This window comes from Meleagris gallopavo, chromosome 6 (genome assembly GCF_000146605.3).
Source record: "Meleagris gallopavo isolate NT-WF06-2002-E0010 breed Aviagen turkey brand Nicholas breeding stock chromosome 6, Turkey_5.1, whole genome shotgun sequence".
Classification (NCBI taxonomy): Eukaryota; Metazoa; Chordata; class Aves; order Galliformes; family Phasianidae; genus Meleagris; species Meleagris gallopavo.
The window spans coordinates 11,135,881-11,155,397 of record NC_015016.2 but is presented as its reverse complement, the minus strand read 5'-3'; the positions used below and the strand labels follow the sequence as shown (position 1 = coordinate 11,155,397).

Here is a 19,517-nt window from a genome sequence, read left to right as displayed (position 1 = left end):
AAAAAAGAAAAGAAGAAGAAGAAGAAGAAGAAGAAGAAGGGAAGAAGCATGAACATGGAAACAACTAAATGCTGACGAGAAATTTTGATTAGGTGAGACCGAGATGTAGTTCTGCTTAATGAAAAGAAGCTAATTAGTGTATTTTTAAAAAGAGAGCAGACAAATGCAATGTAACATGGAGAAAGCTATGAAAACAAAGCGGAACTGACACACGTAACCTAGAAATAAGTTTTTATTCCATCCCTCCTAGTAAAGCACAAGATAGTCTTATTCACAAATTCTATCTGACATCACGGAAGAATATTCAATGGATTTCAAAATGTACACGAAAAAGACAAACCACTGAAAATGACCAAATAAATTATATCAATACTACTAAATACTGAAGATAGCATTACTAGGCTGGCAAGACTTATATTATTTCTTCAACGGTTGTATACTACATGTAGATGTTTGTTTTTTTTATCGCCAGTATTGACACTAAGCTCATATACTTCTGTGCTGATTCTATCAGAGTGAGTCTCAATGGGAATCAAATTTCATACCAGCTACACTCTGATGCATTAAAAAAAAAAGTGCTCTACAGTGTACCTATACAAATACAGACAGTGAGCACAATCTCTTTATAGTACTTTGCACAGAAAAACAGTACGGCCTAAGCACAGAAGAGTGTAAAAACTTCGTCACTAAAAAGGCAACAAATGTGTTTTTGCCTTTTTTCTAACATATGACAAAATAGCACGAGCAGCACAAGTGACACAGTGTGTATGGCAGTACACTGTAAACAGTAGTAAAGTGTAGCAAATGCATAAGCTAAACAGGTGCAGCTAAAATACATTTTCTTCCCTTTGTTCTGATGCCGTGAAATTCATTAAGGTGGTACTTAGTAATGTTGCATTTTAAACTCTTAGGTAGTTATTCAAGTTTGTTACATAGCTGGAGATAAACGTTTAACATACTGAATCCGTGAAAGAATGAAAATAAAACATACCTTGTCTATTTCCATTCTCTTCATCCTATGGAAAAAGAAAGAGTGAATATTAAAAACTCATTAAATGGAGAAAATACATAGGCTTCTATAAGCTAGGAGGATTTAAAGAGTACTTGTAACCTCAACTGTGCATTTCAATATTTCAACCTTTTTCACAAATATTCCAACAATGCAGTATTAAGGCTTTAATTCTGAAATTGCAGTGTAATTCCTGTTTGCATAGAAAAATTAAACAGTTGCATGAAACATCCTCAAAGGAACAACTTGAAAGGCATTATCTGAAAATAAGTGTAGAAAAATATCCAAAATACTGCCATGGAGCCTAACACTGCACTAGAGCTGTTGCAAGTATGTTTCCACTCAGAAGTCAAACATATGCTGCTATCATCCACATTGTTAAATAGTATGAAAGACATCTTTCTAACACATTTTTTTATAAGCAAGCTCTGAATATTCTTAGTGAAATTTGAAACATGAAATTTGTTTTGCCTTCAGTGCTTCTGCTTGAGGACAAATACATACTCCAAATGCTATTTAGGAAAAACTTTGAAGATTTTCCTTCTGGTCATCTCACTGTATTTTACAATTCTAACTACCATCTATCACCCCCAGTCCTTTAAAAAAAGCCTTCAACTGGAATGTAGTGACGGGGAAGGACATGCTTAAAATAGCATATAATTACTTCAGTTTCTCGTTAGTATTTTAATATGAATGAGTCTTTTGATAAAGCCTGGATAATTTCCTGTTCAGCAAAATTCTACTAAAATTTTCTAACTGAGATGCTCAAAATATGGAAATGTGTTTTCTTTCTGAACTGTGACTTCATGGATGTAATACATTTTTCTACTAAATATTTTCTAAGTAGTATGTGTTAGCCTGAGGACCTGTATTTCTAACAGTTTACTTCAGCTCCACCTAAATCAGCCTCATCCTGAAGGCAACAAAGAGCAATATGATGACCACAGATATAATCTTCACCTGTACATTCTTTCCTACTTTTAAATGTATCGATATCAAATTTCTAGGCCTCCAGTATTAAAGACAGATCACCACCTTTTTCATATTAAATACTCTCAAAGTAACTGAATATTAATCTCAGTATACTCTTCAAGAGAGGAAGACTTGAAAGAGAGAGATCTACACATGCATATGGTGCTGCAGAGTGAGACAGCTGTCCTTCCTAGGTGCAGTGTATTTCTTACTTGACACACAGAAGTTAAGTACAGTCTGTGTCTCAACTCACTGCAACAGTACAGAAATTACCATGGTATATGCTGGATCGTACACTTTTGATTAGTGAAGAGAGAGGAATGATACTTAAGCTTAGAAATAATGACTGAAACCATACTTAGCCACTAACCAACATGATCTTACATCAAATAAGAATGGCACAGAAATCAAATTTGTCTCATATTAGAATCAAGCACAATAGGTGAATTTCATTCTTCACATAACTTAAGTGCAGACAGCTATAAAAGCCACCTTATGATGGCCCAGGAATAAACTTTGCTGATGTTACTTTTTTCTTTCATCTCATGAACATGAAGAAGAAAATATAATGGTTCAGGTTAACTTACCAGAGCTCGGTCCAAACAGAACTTTATAGGTAACTGAACACCTACAACAATCTAACAATCCCATGATTTTTCTTTCATAAATCAGACATAAAGAAGAATGAATTACTCAGATTCTGACATATCATAGAAGAAACAGAAGGGAAAAGGGTGCCAAGGGCTCTCTTGAAGCTCTAGCTCCATTTTCTTCCTTCAAGACATGTCTTGAGATTTACAGGTATCAGCACAGTATGTGCTGTTTGGGTCTCTTTCAGGAGCTATCAGATGTGAATGAGAAGAACTCCTGACCCCCTCAACATCATTTGCCACTCCTTGTGTGCAACTCCTTCTGCATATGAAAATACTATTGTCTGTATGAGAAGATCTGTGAGAAATTCAAGAGAAAACATATCCCATCACTTTGTGTTTAAGGAATTGAATCCTGCTTATGCTATTTATTTTCATCTATAATGTGAATGGGGTTTGTTCCGTTGTTTTGTTTTCCCCAGGAAATGCTAACAAGTCCACGTAACTTGTTCAGCTCAGCTAAGACTTCCTCAGTCTTCTCTCCCTTTCTCATATCAGTCTTCAAAGAGGGACTGGTCTTGGCTGACTCTCTGTATAACCTTTGTTGAAGAACACAAATTTTGTTATGACCTGATACAGCTAATAGTCTCAATAAGCTTCAGTAACTCTATATCAAGGATAAAAATTTCAAGCACAAGTGCCTGCTGTAACTGAAGTTAACTGGGAAAGATGTACTAATATTCCCCTGCAAACTTTTTTATTCAAAATAAATCTTACAGCCACTAAAGCAAAAAAGACATTAGCTAAAGACTCTTGTAGAGACACGTATCAATCAGCTATGTAGGAAGAGTGTGAAGTTTCAATAACCACTCCTTCATCCTGGTATCAACCTATTCCTCTGCCTAGATGCAAAAGTAAGAAGAAAACTCAGGGGTATAGTGTATTATTTTAAAGTAATTGATTGTGCAAGTTCTAATCAATGCTATTTGAACTCACTAGAAAAAAAGCCCTTCTCAATACTCAAATCTTTACCAGTATTAAACGGACTTCCCAGCACCAGGCACTACACAATTTCCAAATGGTTCAGTCATGAAGGAGAATATATACCACTCTTCAATAAGGCAGACCAATTAGCTGCTTAACATTTTTAGATAAACAAAACCTATAAAGTACTTCAACACTATTTCTATTAAGCCAGAAAAACGTTCTTCAGCCTAGACTGGTATTGATTTGTCTCTTGACTTAAGGAGAATTGCAAGATTCTTGTTCTTTTTAGCAGAAAGAATAAAACATGGGAAAAAAAGTGTCTAATATCCATTAATTTTACAATGTTCAGAAACTTTTTCCAGGCCATTCTCTTATGACCAAGATTTAAACAGATCTCAGTTCTGAAGAGGTAAACAACCACAACCTATGCCCCGCCCTTGAAGTATACACTAAAGAGTATGCAGATGAATGAGATTGGCTTTAAATTAAAAAACAAAAAAACAATAATAACAAAAAACAACAAAACAAACTCACTTACTTTAAAAGAAAATTGAACTGCAGATTCTGGAGGGTAAACTATGAAGTGTCTTAAGGTGAAGCCAAAACCCTGAGATGTCCTCCTTAACACAACAGTTTTTGGACCAGGCCAAGAGAAAGCTTCTTCTTCCTCTGATGGTGATATAGCTTCACTTTGCTCTTTTCCATCTTTATTTTTTGATGCCTAAAATAAAAGAGACACAGATACTAGTTGTAAGTCACAATTGAGTTGTATTTTAAAAGCATTACTGTGCACTTGAGAACGTAACTTCTCTCACATTCAAAATAACCAGATAATCACTGATATTGTCTTAAGAAATGTGAATTGCATAGCAGCATCCCCAATGTTATATCTCTGCTCATACCACTTATCAAATTTAAGCTGCATATTAAGAAAGTCAATGTTCAACAATTACAGGTTGAACTGAACCTCAAGGAACACGTACAGCTTGTTTTTATTTGCTTTTTAGTTTACTTTGATATAAATATCCAGATCCTTTCTGCCTTTTAGTACTCCATTTCTGACTATACAAAGCTCACACATACACAAATACAAACTCCCTTCTTCTAACTTAAAACGCAGGTATGGTCTTCTCAACTAGCATCTCCTCATGTACAACAACTGATACAAAAATAAAGTATAAAATCGATTAGGCTTCTTTAGCAAGACATCCTTCAATATTTTTTACTTCATCTATTATTTTTTCCCTTAGCTACATTCTCTGAACATTACAGTACACCAGCACTAGATACACAAGTACAAAGGTCTAATTTCCTACTGCTGTTAGAACTACAGTCCCACTTCTGCAGAAACAAGACCACTTGTTTCTTTCTTAAGGGTAATTTTATATATCTGTGACTTGTGAAATACAGGATTTTAAAAAATATTTGTGGCTTTACATGAAATTTTCCATTTCAATTTTCAAAGTGAGTGCCACATCATTCGTAACAATTCAAATAAGGCTGAAAACATACAAAGAAAGTATGCAAGAACCTTATGACCCTCCTCTAAATATCCTAGTTCAACGATGCGTGAAACAAATTTAGATACCAGAGCCTATAGCCTATTCAAAGGGTATTCAAACAGAAATAATAGTCTTCTTGTCCTTCTGCAGCACTGCTGCTGTGGCTCAGCAACCGCCTGATACGTGGCAGAATTTTCTGCTCAGATTTCTTCCTGGGCTGCTCCAAAAAAATCCCTTTCGCTTTAGCCTCACAGCTGCTATGTGAAAATGCAGCACTTCTTGGTAAGGTGGGCCCAGCCAACTCCAATCAGCATCTACACAGAATACAAAGCATTTCAATTTCCACCACAGTGACAGCAATGTGTATTATGAGGAAGCTTTTGCAGCTGCTTGGTGAGATACTTAATTCTGTATTCTGTTATGTAAAACAAAGCATGTTTCTACACAGATGCTAAGGACACAACCCAGAAAACCTACATCTCATTAAGTGCCTCGAGGGCAGCTGCCTGTAAACCAGCCCTCTACTTCCACTCACCCTATTCTTCAGAGAAGAAAAATACACAAATGACAGAACTTGAACCAAATACTGGACTTCTGCATAGAAGTTGCGAGCTGGCCCCATGGGACTCTGCTCCTCTAAACATCCCAGAAGAACCATTGGCAGGTTTTGGAAAAGAACAGTAAACATGAAGAGCTCAATCTCTGCTCAGTCGGTCCATGTCAATTACCTTCATCCATGCTTCAAAGTAGTAGTGTGAAACAAGACTGTGCAATTAGATGACTAATGAATGAGAAATTAGAGAGAACTGATCTGCCAAGATTGGCTTTAGTTTAAAGTTCAAGCAGTGCAAAGATCAAGTTAAACGTGACACAATCCTCTAGCCTGACATCAGGGTGGTGCTGAGGTGTTTCCCACCCATCTGTTCAGCCTTTGAACATGACAGTATTTTTTCATTTCTGCACAAGTGATGTACCTTCTCAGTTTTCCATTCACATCACATGAGCAGAAAAAGTGCCATTGAGAATGATTGTTCTAATCCTACTAAAATGGCATAACAAGTAGTTCATAATAAAAAAGTATCATTGGCCTCAACATTTGACAGCAACTTACTCCACTAAGTGAAAGGCTACAGTCACCATGCTTTACTCCCTCCCCCTTGACAAAAGCCACCTTAATTAGCCTAAAGATAGTTTTAGAACATATAACTGATCATTCAGACACACAGTGAACTGAGATCAAAATACAGCCAAACTTCCCTACGTCTGAGGAGCAGGAGATGCAGTATATGACTGAAATGGGAAAAGAAGCTGTATTTTTGCTGTAACTTCGTGTCAATTTTTACCACTTGTGACAGTTGCTGATCTAATAGCTATTCATGGATAACAGTGTTCCACAGGCAAATCATTATTTCCTGAAAGAGCATGCCAGAAGTTGAAGAGTTATCTTCATGCTGTCCTTGGACCCCTGCAAGGTCTGCCAGCAGCACAACAGAAAAGGCCAGTACTGATAATAAATGCGAGATGTGGTTGGTAACAGCAATTCTGAGCCCCTATACAAACAAAAAGCAATGTGAATTACAAAGAAAAGAGTCAACATCTGTTGAGTGACCCTGTGAAGTGTCCAACCACAGCACACCCACCCGAAATATCTCTTGCCAGTGAAGGCTTTAAAAAGGAACAAAAAAGTTTTCAAAAATACAAACAAAACAAGGATTCAAGACAGCAAGCAAGAAACAGATGATGTTTAGCATAGGCAAGAATGTTATTGAAAACAGAGATCCTACGTGGTCTTGTGATCCAAAAATGATAGCAATCCAGTTACAAGTATGTAAGCATCTGATATCCTTACAGTGATTTGTCTTTAAGAGCAGAGTGATGCATTTCAAGAGAACAAAAAATGAATGCTTTATTTTCATGTCACATAAAATCTAACAAACCAGAGATTACTTTGCTGTATTCCTTACTGAAGGTCTGAATGTTTGAGTCAGTAAAATACAGTCTCTATAAATTCAATGCTCAACATGAATATCAGAATGCACACAATTGAGTTCAAGGACTGCAGAATCCCAGGCTACAAAAAAATGATTCAAGCGTCATTTCCCTCAGGATTGCTTCAATATGAGGTTTTTACACCAAGTATCTCAAAACATCATTTCCTGTTACACACAATTACAAGGACATACAGCAGATGCTTAAGTGCCCTGTAAAATACGTATTTGGCTTTGAATATTGTATTTAACCCTGGTTTTATGGGTAATAAAGGCATCCATGAGAAATCTGGTACTTTAATCACCAGGAGCTTTAAAAATTTAAAAATTGCTTTAAAGTTGAGATTCTTTATCATCAACAGGCTCCCCTTTATCAGGTGGCCTCTAGCAGACCAACCACCAAATGTCCTTTATTGGTCTCGTCCCTAACTTTAATCCACAAGCTCTCAACATTGGTCATGGCTGCCTTGTAGAGGCAGTTCTTCACAGTCTATGGCTGCCTTTTAGGGGCAGTTCTTCACAACCTACCCACTTCTTAACATAGAGGGCAACTTCCCCACCCCACTCTACACTGCCTACCCTGCCTAAAATGCCTGTAGCCCTCAACCATTTGCTCTACATGGTTTTAACATTTTTCTTTAATCAAACAGAACTTTCACAAATTATGTAAATAACAGCCTTATAGTGTTTCCCAAACTATATTTTCTAGACCTTAAATTTAATGAAGACCAACAAATAGACTAGACTGATCAGTGGGCTCACCCATCAGCAGCTCAATAAGCATAGTCTGTCTCCTGCTTCAGGATTCAGTACTATTCAACTTTCAGCTAGTCCACCAAGAAACATGCTATCTCAAACAGCAGTTTAGCTCAATCTGTATATGTTGAACAGAATAGCTGGTTGATGTCACTTGATTTTCCTGATTCAACTTCCATCAAATGATTTTTTAAAACTACTGACATAAACCAGAACCAGAAAGGATCTTGCACATCATTATTAATCCCACAATTAGCCTGAGACAGTAACAGGATATTCCAAATGCTATAATAAATGCTGTGCTTGCTTCTAAACAGTGGCATTTCTTGTACCAGGTCATTTATTTTCCCTATTTTTCTAACCAAGTAGCTATTACTTAGCCAACTGCCTTGATAAACCTACAAATTCAAAGAAAAAAAAGCTTTCCTATTTCTTTGTCACCTAAAATGTAAGATTCTTTAAAAAGACAACTGGGAAAAAAAGGGTCATTTCTGGCTAAGACTACAGAATATAACAATGCCTATATGGGAAGAGGATCTTGTTATCCACATAATAATGGCAGGTCTTGCTGCAAGTCAGGTTTTTCTATAATACTCAGACTGTTCCACCAACAGTTTTCAAATAAAGTTAGAATAAACCACTGACCCTTTTAGTCTCAACCACACTGAAAACTTCAAATTGCTTTGCTAGAAGCTGACAAAAAGTCAAAGAAATAATGAAGATATCCACCCTTCCCCCCTCCCCCAAAAAAATCTACTTTTCTGGTACATCTATGGGACCAAAAATGATGAATCACAGAACTTTATCTTGCTCAGAGGACAGCATGTCACGTTAACCTTCTATCATCACCTTCCATCACCTGGTCTCCCACACCCAAGTGACTTCAGGCCAATCACTCAATCCAGTAGAGAACATGTGGTTCCCTGGTATTACAATACGGTAGGAAACAAACATAACTCCCAAAATACACTGCCTCTGGATGTTCTTAAAACATGCAACATTTCTCCTAAAAACATCTTAACACAAACGTTTAAGAAAGATTATGCAACTTTTTTTTTTTTGAGATTATCTCCATCCTTATTTGCAGTATAGCCAGCATCCAAAACGAAAACCAGACAGCATTTCATCTTGCATCACCTCAAAAGTGGTGATACTACTTATAATTTTTTATACATGCATTCACACAGTGAGCAACTTCAGGGAGCACTCCACTAAATTACCATTACTCTGAGACAAGTCTACTGGACAATAAACATAGAATGACCATGATAGTGTTGTACAGGCAGGCTGAAAGCTCTTGCCATTCTTCAAAGAAAATCCCAAACTCTACAATTACGTGCTGAAGTGGTCTCGATGCATAGCAAGGTGACATTTCTAGCATCTTTAAACCAGACTGGAATGTAAAAGTAAATCATTCCCAGTCAAAGAAAAATATCTACTGACACATGGTTGACACCTTACGCAAACCTATCCTCCAAATATCCAGGAAATAGCTTTGTCCTTGAAACAAATGAGTTCAATCACTTTCACCCTCAGCAACACATTCAGCTGTTTCACTGAAAAATCCTGCAAGCAGACAATCAGGAAAAGTGGAATGCAGAAATTCCCAAACCCACATATTTCAGGCCTCCATGTCAAAAATTCTCAGTAACCCTGGAAGTAGGGAAGACTTCAACACAGCAGACTGGAGTGAAAGTAGTACAGGATGAGCAAAGTCTTATCTACAGGAGTGATACTATATCAACACAATCAGCACTAACAGAAGAATCAAGCAGCCTGAGACATGTACGTGTACTGAAGCATAAAAGAGGCAAGTTTTTCCTGCCACAGAACATTCCTTAATGTTCCTCTATTCTTTCACAAAACAGGCCATAAAGAAGTGGATCCCACTCCACAGACAGGTAGCATAAGAAATAGGAAAAAATACTCGACTCTATCCCATCCACTTTAGTGCTATAGTTATATAAGAAAGCTGCAGGAAGGACTTACCAGTGACAATAATTACAGACCCTGTTTTCAGCAGGCACCATGAGACTGCCTTGCTATGAAGCACCTGAAACTGGACGTGAAGATGTAAACAAGCCCTCAAAGCTTAAATAATCTAACAGCTGTGAAATTGCTCTCACCACAAGAAAAAAAACAATTGAGATGCAGAGATAAATGGAGCATGAATCATCACACACACAACTATTAGTAGATGGCACTCACAGAGGTATATAAAACTGGCCAGACTGTGCCCTCTCATCAGAGCTTCTACTAATAGCAAAAGAGTGTCTGTTTTTCAGAACTCAGAAGCACAGCTCTTTCACAAAGAAGCTCCTCATGAAGGAAGAGGGAACATCTCCAACTCAGTAGGTGTAAGCCCTCAGTCACTCATCACCTGTGGCATCAATGGGTGCACATATGAAGCACAGAATGTTTGCTGACATTCCCCACGACTAATGCTGCTCTGGAATTGCCACTGAGGAAGATGCAGTAACTGAGAAGGACAAGAAAGGCCAACTGACTGAATAACTCAACTCAGTTCTCCAAAACAATGTCCAAACCTTTTACAACTACTGTTACTATAAAGAACGGTGTAGATCTCAAACAACAGGAAAAGAGAAACAAATTATTAGGAATTGTCCATAAGGCTTAGAGCAAAGACAGGCAATGTCACCTGTATCGTTTGCCCCTCACCAAGGCAGGGCAGCCAGGCCCTGAGCCCTTACCAGCAGGGATGAGGAGGTCCCTGCAAACAGCCATCCTCTCTCGTCACCTGGGTTGTGCTGATGACCATAAAGAGCTGAGAGGCTTCAGAGCAAGGCAACAGCAGTGTAAAACCATTGTACAGAGCAAAGGTCTTAGAGGAAGGCCACAGCTCCAGGTGCTTCCCTCACAGGAGCCCTCTGTAAGACTCAGGGGGTGACAGGTCGGCGGACTAACCAAACTGAAGTCAGGCACTTGCTATGAGGTCCTCCTGGTAGCAAATCTGCCACCACCACCTTGCAGGAACGTGAACCTCATCTAAATGAAATATTGGATCTGGAATATTCTTTTAATTCAATACCAAAGGTAGTGGCTGCCTGCCTGTAGCAGAGATTGGAAGGCACAACAACAGACTTTGAAATTTATCTTGAAAGTGAGTAACTCAATTCAATAAAATGCATTAATTGTCATCAAACCAAGGCCAGGTATGGAGAAAGACTGAAGAGAGCAATACATGATGACTCCAGAAGCATGAAGTAAGTGGAAATACGCAGCCTTTCAAAAACAAAGTTTCTGTTCCAACAAAGCAGATGGCTGTTCACACCGGGAAGGAGACATCACTCCTGCCATGCAGACTGCATAGCTGGCTTGGGGGCAGGAGAAGATGGGCAGCGGGACAGGAGCTTCCACATAGCTTTGTAACTACTGACATAGTAAACAGCATCATTCAATGGAGAAATAGCATCATCAAGAGGCGATTTCAGTCTTCAAATAGGTCAAGGCAGAACAGAAAACCTTAAAAAAAACTTGTCCACCTTATTTTACACAGATTAAGTTTTCCTTACTGTGCTCTACTGCTCATGAAAGAGTGCTCTGTGAAAAAAAGTAGTAGACGCTTCTGTCAGTTTCATCACTACTCCATAGACCTTAAAAGCACAGCTAGAGGCTACTGCCAGCAACCTCTACCTTCCTCTCCCTCGTGCTAAAATGCTCTCATTGAAATTGACATTTTTTGGCACTAAGCCCAAATACAGGAAAAAAAAAGTTAGAGGAAGCCTGTATATCTAAAAAACTTCAATCTTCTTGACAATAAGCTAATAATAACTATATAACTAACTACCTTTACACCACTAAACACTCAAGAATTTAATGATGTGACAATCTGAAAAAGGAAGGTCTTAACGTCAATTCTGTAGGTCTGTTCAACCAAAAAGTTCTCAAGTGCTATTTACCTGGCTCTGGATTAAAAGCAGCAACACCAGTTGGCTCTGTTAACTGAGCCCAGCTGGGCCTGCTTGGGTGAACAAAACCAGTATGCAGCTCAGCAGGCCAAGGGTGATCCAGAAACAGTTTGGCTTCGTTGAAGCATGGAGAGTTTTAGCCAACAGCTTAACCAGCTCTTTATGCAGAGCAAGCTCTGTTTTTTTCATACCACAGTTCTGATACCTATGTTTTTTACACCAAGAGCAAGATCAGGTTTGGTACGACCAGTGCTCCACCACAGATCAAACATGATTGAAGAAGACTTCTCCAGAGTCAGCACCTAGCAGGCTCCTTTACTTGCGTGCATTTATAACTGACATATCAGACTCCCCCCTCCTTAAATACCAGATACCAGTGAGTTCAGCATACTTCAATTCATTACAGGCACATTTTAATAGGGCATACACATACACTACAAAAATATACTAGATTACTAGATTGTGTGCATATATATCCTTGTTATGAACTTTTTTTTTTTTTGGTAGTAGCTTGTGCACAATCAAAACCTGTAATGCTTTAACAGGAATCTTTTCAAAAGCCAAAGGGCATTCAGGTTTAGCTCCTATCTTTTACTTTCCACAGAGCAGCAGCCAATTCCAAGCACCACCAAGAAGCAGAGTGAAAATACAGGGACTTCACAGGACAGAGATGCAAATTATTTCAAAATCTGTTTTTGTTTATATCTTGCAATATAGATTTAGAATAATAAACATTTCATTGGAATAAATGTAGTCAGAAAAATGTTAAAAACAGAAAGAAATTTAGAACTTCCTTGTTTTCTTATAGCTCATTAGCAAAAGCCTCTCCTCTTAACAGCAACATCCTCCTTAAATTGGAAAGAAAGGAAACATCTGCAGGGCTGGTAACATAACAGCAAAATGTCATGTGATCCTAATTTAGCTAAATCAGAGCTTTTGCTTCTCTGCTTGTTCTGCTGTTGCTTGTTAAGAATAGGAAATGCTTTGTCCTTAACCTTAGAGTCAGATCTGGAAATATCAGAGACAGAGCACACTTCTGCCTCCCAGTACAGAAGCAGTGCTTGAGATTACTCCATGCATGGTAAAAAACTGTCTCAGCAGTCTGACAGAAGAGCAGTTCACACAAAGTCAAGCCTGCTCATGGCTGCCTTCCAAGGCTTCTTGTAGCCTATGGAAATTTGTGATAAATCGACAAGAGTTGCCCATGATCCATTCTGCTTCCTACAAATGGGGAGAGAACAGCTCTTAGCTGTCCCCAGCTAAGTGCATTACTGCAAAGTTAGGAGCTAAATTGGATGAAGTTCATACTCTTTGCTTTCTGGTATAACACAGGCTTTATCACTCACTACATACCAGATAGCTTTCACTGCATTTTCACCAGATTCTACAACAGCACACCTACTCATGCATGCAAGTTAGTTCTGCACAAGCCATTAAGTAAAACAAGACCGCTGCACAGTATAAAACCTGAGCTGCGCAGGCAATTTCAATAATCAGATGTAGGACAGCTTTAAAGTCAGCTGCAGAAGGACCTACAGACTTCTCCAATTCATGCTGTTTCTTCTCCTCATCATACCCAGAGCCTATATCTTGGTTACACAAGTGATCAGCTCTGCTGAGGACAGAGTTTAAGCCTTTATGCACTTCCAGCGAACCCTTGGGCTTAGCCTGGGCTTCTCTGTGATGCAGCCACAGTGCTGAGCTGTGTAGGCCTGGCAGCAAGACAGAAACACGCTTTATCCCTGCTCTCTCTCATGCAGGTATGAGGCTGATCTCTCAGAGAAGCTAGTGATCTTTCCAATATAAGTAGAATACGCTCATTCCTGTTTCAAAAATATGAAGTTAAAAGAGATTAGTTGCACTACTTTAACCGTGCAGAAGCATCACTGTAACTGCCAATTATTCCAACAGTTCAGACTTAAGGTCATCAGATCTTCAACTCAGCCATCTTGCAGTTCTACTCAAGATTCTGTTCCATGCGCACATGAATGCCTGACCTGCTCCCAGCAAGCCTTTGGAAGATCAGGGAATTGAGACTCAATGTCAAAATCCAGATTGTCACCCTAAATACAGTTATTTCAGGTGAGACACTATTTCGGATTCTATCCTGTTCAAAAAAGACGTACAGAATCACACAGGGAGAGAGTTTTAAGCACTTCCTTGAGAAAGGAACTATTCATATCATGCCTGCACTTCCTAGGAAAGAGATTTAACACAGAGAACATAGCTCAAAATACTATGAAACTTGCAAGACAATGTTTCAAGATCCTTTACAACCCTACATACACAGCTTCTTCCCTCCAAAGCAGCCTCCAGATACATAACGAAAACTACCCGGTGTTAAAGTTTGCAAAGACTATAAATGCACATCAACAAAATTGCACCACTTAAATATAACCCTGGTCTCATGCTTCAAGATACTTCACTTGAAATAAATTATATAATGTGCAAATTAATACTGCAACTTTTAAAAGCACTACTCTCAGGAGTACTCTTTATATATAAATCAGCATGCACAGATGCAAAGCTACACATTTTGTATTTCAAAACCCTAAGGTTATAATCTACTGTGCATGTACAGCACAGAGCAAAGCAGCTTTTTCAGTGAAGAATTTGATTTACCTCAATAAGGTACACAGCAAGATGGTTTAAAAAAAGGACTGAAGTCATTAACTTGTAAAAAAAAATCTTAAATCTTTATGTCAACAGAGATGAGATATCACTAAGAGGATAGAGAAGAGAAAGTTGTCCACAGGATTTTCAGTTTAGCTGCAAATCCAGCAGCTTTCAAACACTGCCTTACAATGTGATCATAAGTGACCTGTGTATTTCCTTCTAGCCTGCAGCCCTCCTGTCAGCAAGAACGGTCAGCACAGCTGATGACTAAACGCCTGTTGTATTCTGTCTGGAGGATAGGGTGGGGGGCAAAGGAAAAGTCTACTTTAACAAAAATCCACTGGCTTATTTAAGAACTACTTGTCTTTGCATGCCTATTACTCCAGTTGGAATTGCTCACTGTTGCCGAGTTACTTCCCTGTACTTCTGAACATTACAAAATGCTTCTCCAACAGCAATGCAAATTCCCACAATGAGTAAAGCCACCAGCTATTTCCTGCACTGATTTTACACCTTTTACTCAAGAAATCTGAAAACATCACACTCTGCACTGCTACGAGACAAGGTTTTTATCATATTCCTTCCCACCCTGAGACAGGAGATAAACAGAAATAAGAATACAAGAAGATAACATAACTATCACATTTCAAAACTGTTATCAGCTGCAAATATCTGAAAAGGAATCCAATCACCTTTGTTATTTCACTCTCCAAGTGACACTCAGAAGACTGAAACGTTTGGTGTTTTTTTTTTCATGTTATCTGAGATTCTCTAGAGGAAGGGAAATAGCTGCAGTGCAGCAGCCGCTGCAGTGCTTCTGCATCCTAAGGCTTGAAGGCAATACAACAGCTGAGTTTGCACTGCAACATCTCATTCTCAAACACTCTTTTACAGAAAACGTAGCCTGCAGAATTAACTCAAGTTTAAAAAATAAAGATCTTGGCTGCTATAATGCCACCACATGACAACTTACTTTCTCAAAGACTATCCTGATATCTGTTCTCCCACGCCTGACAACTTCAGTGGTGAGGCATGCTCTTCTGTCCATGAACCTGTCTGACCATCTGTAAGCAGACAGAACTCTGCAGAATACCCGTCTTTGACTAGGAAACCAGAAATTTAAGTACTCAGACAGCTGAAAGACCATCACTGTTACTTTTAGAGGTGAAGATGCAGCAATAAAAAACAGTAGCCAGGCACTGTTCAGCTAGGAATTTGGAACAGTGAGAAGACCTGCTCTCCTCTAATTGGTAGCAGCCTGCTCAGGGCATAGCAGTGACCTGCTCCTTGCTGGCACAAACACCTACACTCAACTCGTGGTATACTGTTCTACTGCCTAAGACTTGAAGGCCATGCTTTTGTGATACAGGGGAAAAAAGCGATTACATAACACTGTCCTATCATTTCTTTTACATTATCTACCAGTAATCCTTTCAGCCATCTGAAGAAGTGGCATTGATTGTTTCAGAGTTGCTAGCGTGTTTCACCATGGCCAAGAAGTGAATGAAGACACCAAGCATCAAGGGTTTGCCTGGACAATGAAGGCTGATAAAGGACATCCTTACCAGGAAACAGAGGGAAAGTTTTGCTGCACCTTATTGAAGATGAGCTAAGTTATGTGAGTAAAATCACTACTTAGTACTTTCATACAGTTGATCAAGGACTCTTACTGGGGTCAGTACTAGTACGACTATAACTCCCAGGCTACAACTTCACAAACATCAGACTAACAAAGCAACGTTTTAAGAAAGATCAGAAGCAATGCAGCATATGGGCACAGGCCCATGAAGAAGAAAATCTGCAAGTAATTCCACTTGGTTTTGTAGCCATTACTGTGATAAGAGAACGTGAAAGCTGCACTCTCATGACACGTTCAAGCTAAAAACTGTAATCCATTGATACCAACAGAACTACAGTGATGTGCATAGTCAAGTAATCTGATTGTACCAGGTTTCTAATTTAGCACTGAACTCTGCATACTTTCTAAACATATAATAGAATTCTCTATCAGATTCAAAAGGCCCCCACAGTTACAGTAACTGTCCTGCTACACTGTGAAATACTTTATTTTTCAAGATCTACATTATCATGGTAGACAGAAGAAAATACTAATATATATTTGTTCTCTTCCTGTTCTAAGAACAAAACTTTGGGAACTATGCACCAGAGGAGATGAGTAGAGCGTATGCCAGCAAAAACAAAAAGCTGTAAGAATAGTTCCATAATCTGATTCAAGAAATCATTAATGACATTAATGACAATAAAGCAGGTTTAGATTTTTTTCAAGGACATAAATTTCAGATAGTCATTTCAGAGGAAGTGTTTTCTCACATGGCAAGTCTTCAGTACAGCTCCTAAATGGCAGTAATTCAGATGAAAATCATGGAAGAGGTTGAATGACCTCTGCTAGTTCAAGGACGACATATGCCAAATGGGAGCTGTGCTGTGCAGCTACACTCGAGCAAGAGCTGATAGAATCATCATAGAATGAATCATAGAATCATAGAATGGCCTGGGTTGAAAATGACCACAATGATCATCAAGTTTCAACCCTCCTCCTATGTGCAGGGTCGCCAACCAGCAGACCAGACCAGACACACAGCCACATCCAGCTTGGTTAGCCTCAAACTGTACTTACCTGCTCTTTCACCTGCAGGCTCCTGAACACTGCTAGGAGGAGCAACACTGCTACACAAGCAGTATGCATCTCTCCCCAGGGCTGACTGCATCTACATTCTGGCACTCTAATGCAGTAGAATGGCTGCACTAGTCTCTTCCTGGTAGATAATACCTCATAAGTGAACTTAAAAATTCATTTAAAAGCAAAAAGAACAGCAGCAACTCACTACAATGTACAGCTTACAGATATTTTTCTTTCAGAGAAAAAAAAAAAACACAACACACTACAATATAACCCACAAACCACAATAGCCATATATTCTACGTATCTAAGAAAAATGAGTAATATCAAACAGTTCTGCAACATTTCTACCTTAATTAATTAATTTCAAGTATATTGATCTAAGGCCTGGTTTTCTTTCCAGTTTACTAAGAAATAGCTTTTAGGTTATGTGAAACCTGCCTTGTTGGGTGTTTTTTCTTTTGTGTTGGTTTTAGTTTTTATTGTTTGGGTTTTTTTAACAGTTCATTTCATTCTACTGCTCAAAAAACAATGCCACTTTCCCTTCCCCCTTCTAGTACTAAACTCATTTTAAAGTTTCGTGGGGCTGCCCTTATCACCAGCCTGGCCTTTTCTTACTACTTCTTGATTTCTGAAGCACAGGAAGCTATTGTCAGATTCAATTTGTCTATACAGATGAATTCTCATCTATGTGTTTGCAAACTAGATAAAACTTAGTGACAGTTGAGCATCTGAAATGTAAGGCTTTAAAAGTATCCATTTGTCTCACATCTTTCCAACTCAACAGATGAGACTTCTTTAAATTATAACATTGAGGAAATGATTTTTAAGAAGGGCATATTGTTTCTACAGACTTACATATACGGTGAGAGTACTTCTGAATCACTTGCCTCTAGTTACTGTACTGGAACTGTAATTTTTTATAAAGCTGCAAAAAAACACAATAAGTTCTCTCTAGTCACTGCCTGAATGCTAGGTGAGAAACACAAGTTACATCCACCTTGAGAGCAGTACTGCAACGGAACAGTATTATTTTATATCCCTAATGAGTGGATTATATTTACAAATATTTCCATTCAAAATCCAGGTAGGGTTTTCTTCCTCCAATTCTGCAGGAAATAAGTCAATCAGACTTAAGAGGTGTCCAAATTAAGAACTGAATAGCATTCTGTGTTATTTTTTCCTGTATATTCAAAAAAGTATGCAATATCCAACCTCTTCTCATGCTATTTCTCTCATATCCATGATAAATTTTGAAACGGTCAGAATGTTTGAGTTCTGTTAAACTGAGAAACAAATCAGCTTTATATTTATTCACAATGCAGATGGTGCTGGCACATCTCCCCCTTCCTGTACGTGATATATCATCTTTTTGTGCAATTCATGAGTAAATCCTCCTCAAAGATTAAGACTCTACCAGAGCAATCTGAAGTACTCCAAATGTTAAAAAAGCAATTAATATGGTTAAAAGCACATTTTATATTTTTATTAACTGCGGGAAAATCTTTAGTTTATGGCTTTATTCTTAATACTACATTTTCCAATAGGATGGGGGGAGCGGGGGGAGAAATAGATGACACTACAGCCTACCCCCCCCTCCCCTTATATTAAGTTATATAATCATATTAAAATATTATAAGATAAGGAAACAACAAACCTGACCACTCCAAGCACAATAGAGGTTACAGATGAAGCTCCATTTGTGATTGATCACACAGTCCAGAATCTTGAATTGGGCCATGTCTTGCTATAGCGCAGACTGCTGCTGTGCTCTGACTCAGCTTCTGCCCGAGTGATACTGAAGGATATGAGAGCTATGCAGTAATGACATTCAGGAACAAGGACCTTCCTTCCTGCTCAGACTCCCTTCCCACCCCAACCATATGTCAACTCAACAAGATAAATTGACAGAACTGCATAACATTCTTCAAAACAACACTTCCGAAACTGTCAAATTATGCATTCTTGAAAAAGAAATGGGAAATCAGAACATCATAAGAATTCGCACTACAGCAAATACAAAAAGGTGCTCTCAAGCTGTGCTTGCTTTTTTTTTCTTTCCTGCTGCTGCTGAAACCAGTCCAAACATCAGCAATCATTCATATCATAGATCTTAAACGTGCTTAGGCAAGTGCTTAGGCACAGCTATGATACTGCCTTCTGTACTTTCACGAGATCCAAAAGCTATGCCTTCTGTCTTAAAGCACAGAGCCACTTTCTAAAGTCAGGAGAACCCCACAGATTTCACCGCAGTCACAGAGGTTCATATTCTTCATGTTCTTTAAGACTCTCCTTTAACCCATCACAGCACTATGCACAGGAATGCTGTCTGCCTTTTGTAACAAAGGATAAGGACTGCCTCATGGGCAGGGGAATGGAAGATGGAGCAGTGGGATCCTGAGAACCTGAGAAGAACTAGGAATGTTTCTTTCTTCCTTTACATATTTCTCTTTTGCAGTCTGCAGACAACCCTATCTCAAATATACACCTCCCCCTCTATAAATTGATTGTCTAACTTGTGTTCCCC

General features: G+C 38.6%; 1 protein-coding gene across 1 annotated transcript; it reads right to left on the bottom strand.

Moving 5' to 3' along the window:
* Window positions 1-6: 6 nt before the first annotated feature.
* Window positions 7-18,813, bottom strand: LOC104911385 (rho GTPase-activating protein 21-like). The gene is made up of 3 exons (XM_010712500.3): window positions 18,648-18,813; window positions 4,097-4,279; window positions 7-1,016 (listed from the first exon to the last, which is right to left on the bottom strand). The coding sequence occupies exons 1-3, from the start codon at window positions 18,729-18,731 to the stop codon at window positions 951-953; spliced, it is 333 nt and encodes a 110-aa protein (XP_010710802.1). The 5' UTR covers window positions 18,732-18,813; the 3' UTR covers window positions 7-950.
* Window positions 18,814-19,517: the final 704 nt, after the last annotated feature.

Coding starts and splice junctions, on each gene's coding strand:
- LOC104911385 (XM_010712500.3), bottom strand. CDS start 18,731: ATGGCCCAATTCAAGATTCTGGACTGTGTGATCAATCACAAATGGAGC. Junction 4,280..18,647: donor ATTGTGCTTGGAGTGGTCAG/GTTTGTTGTTTC, acceptor CTTTTATTTTAG/GCATCAAAAAATAAAGATGG. Junction 1,017..4,096: donor CAGTTCAATTTTCTTTTAAA/GTAAGTGAGTTT, acceptor CTTTTTCCATAG/GATGAAGAGAATGGAAATAG.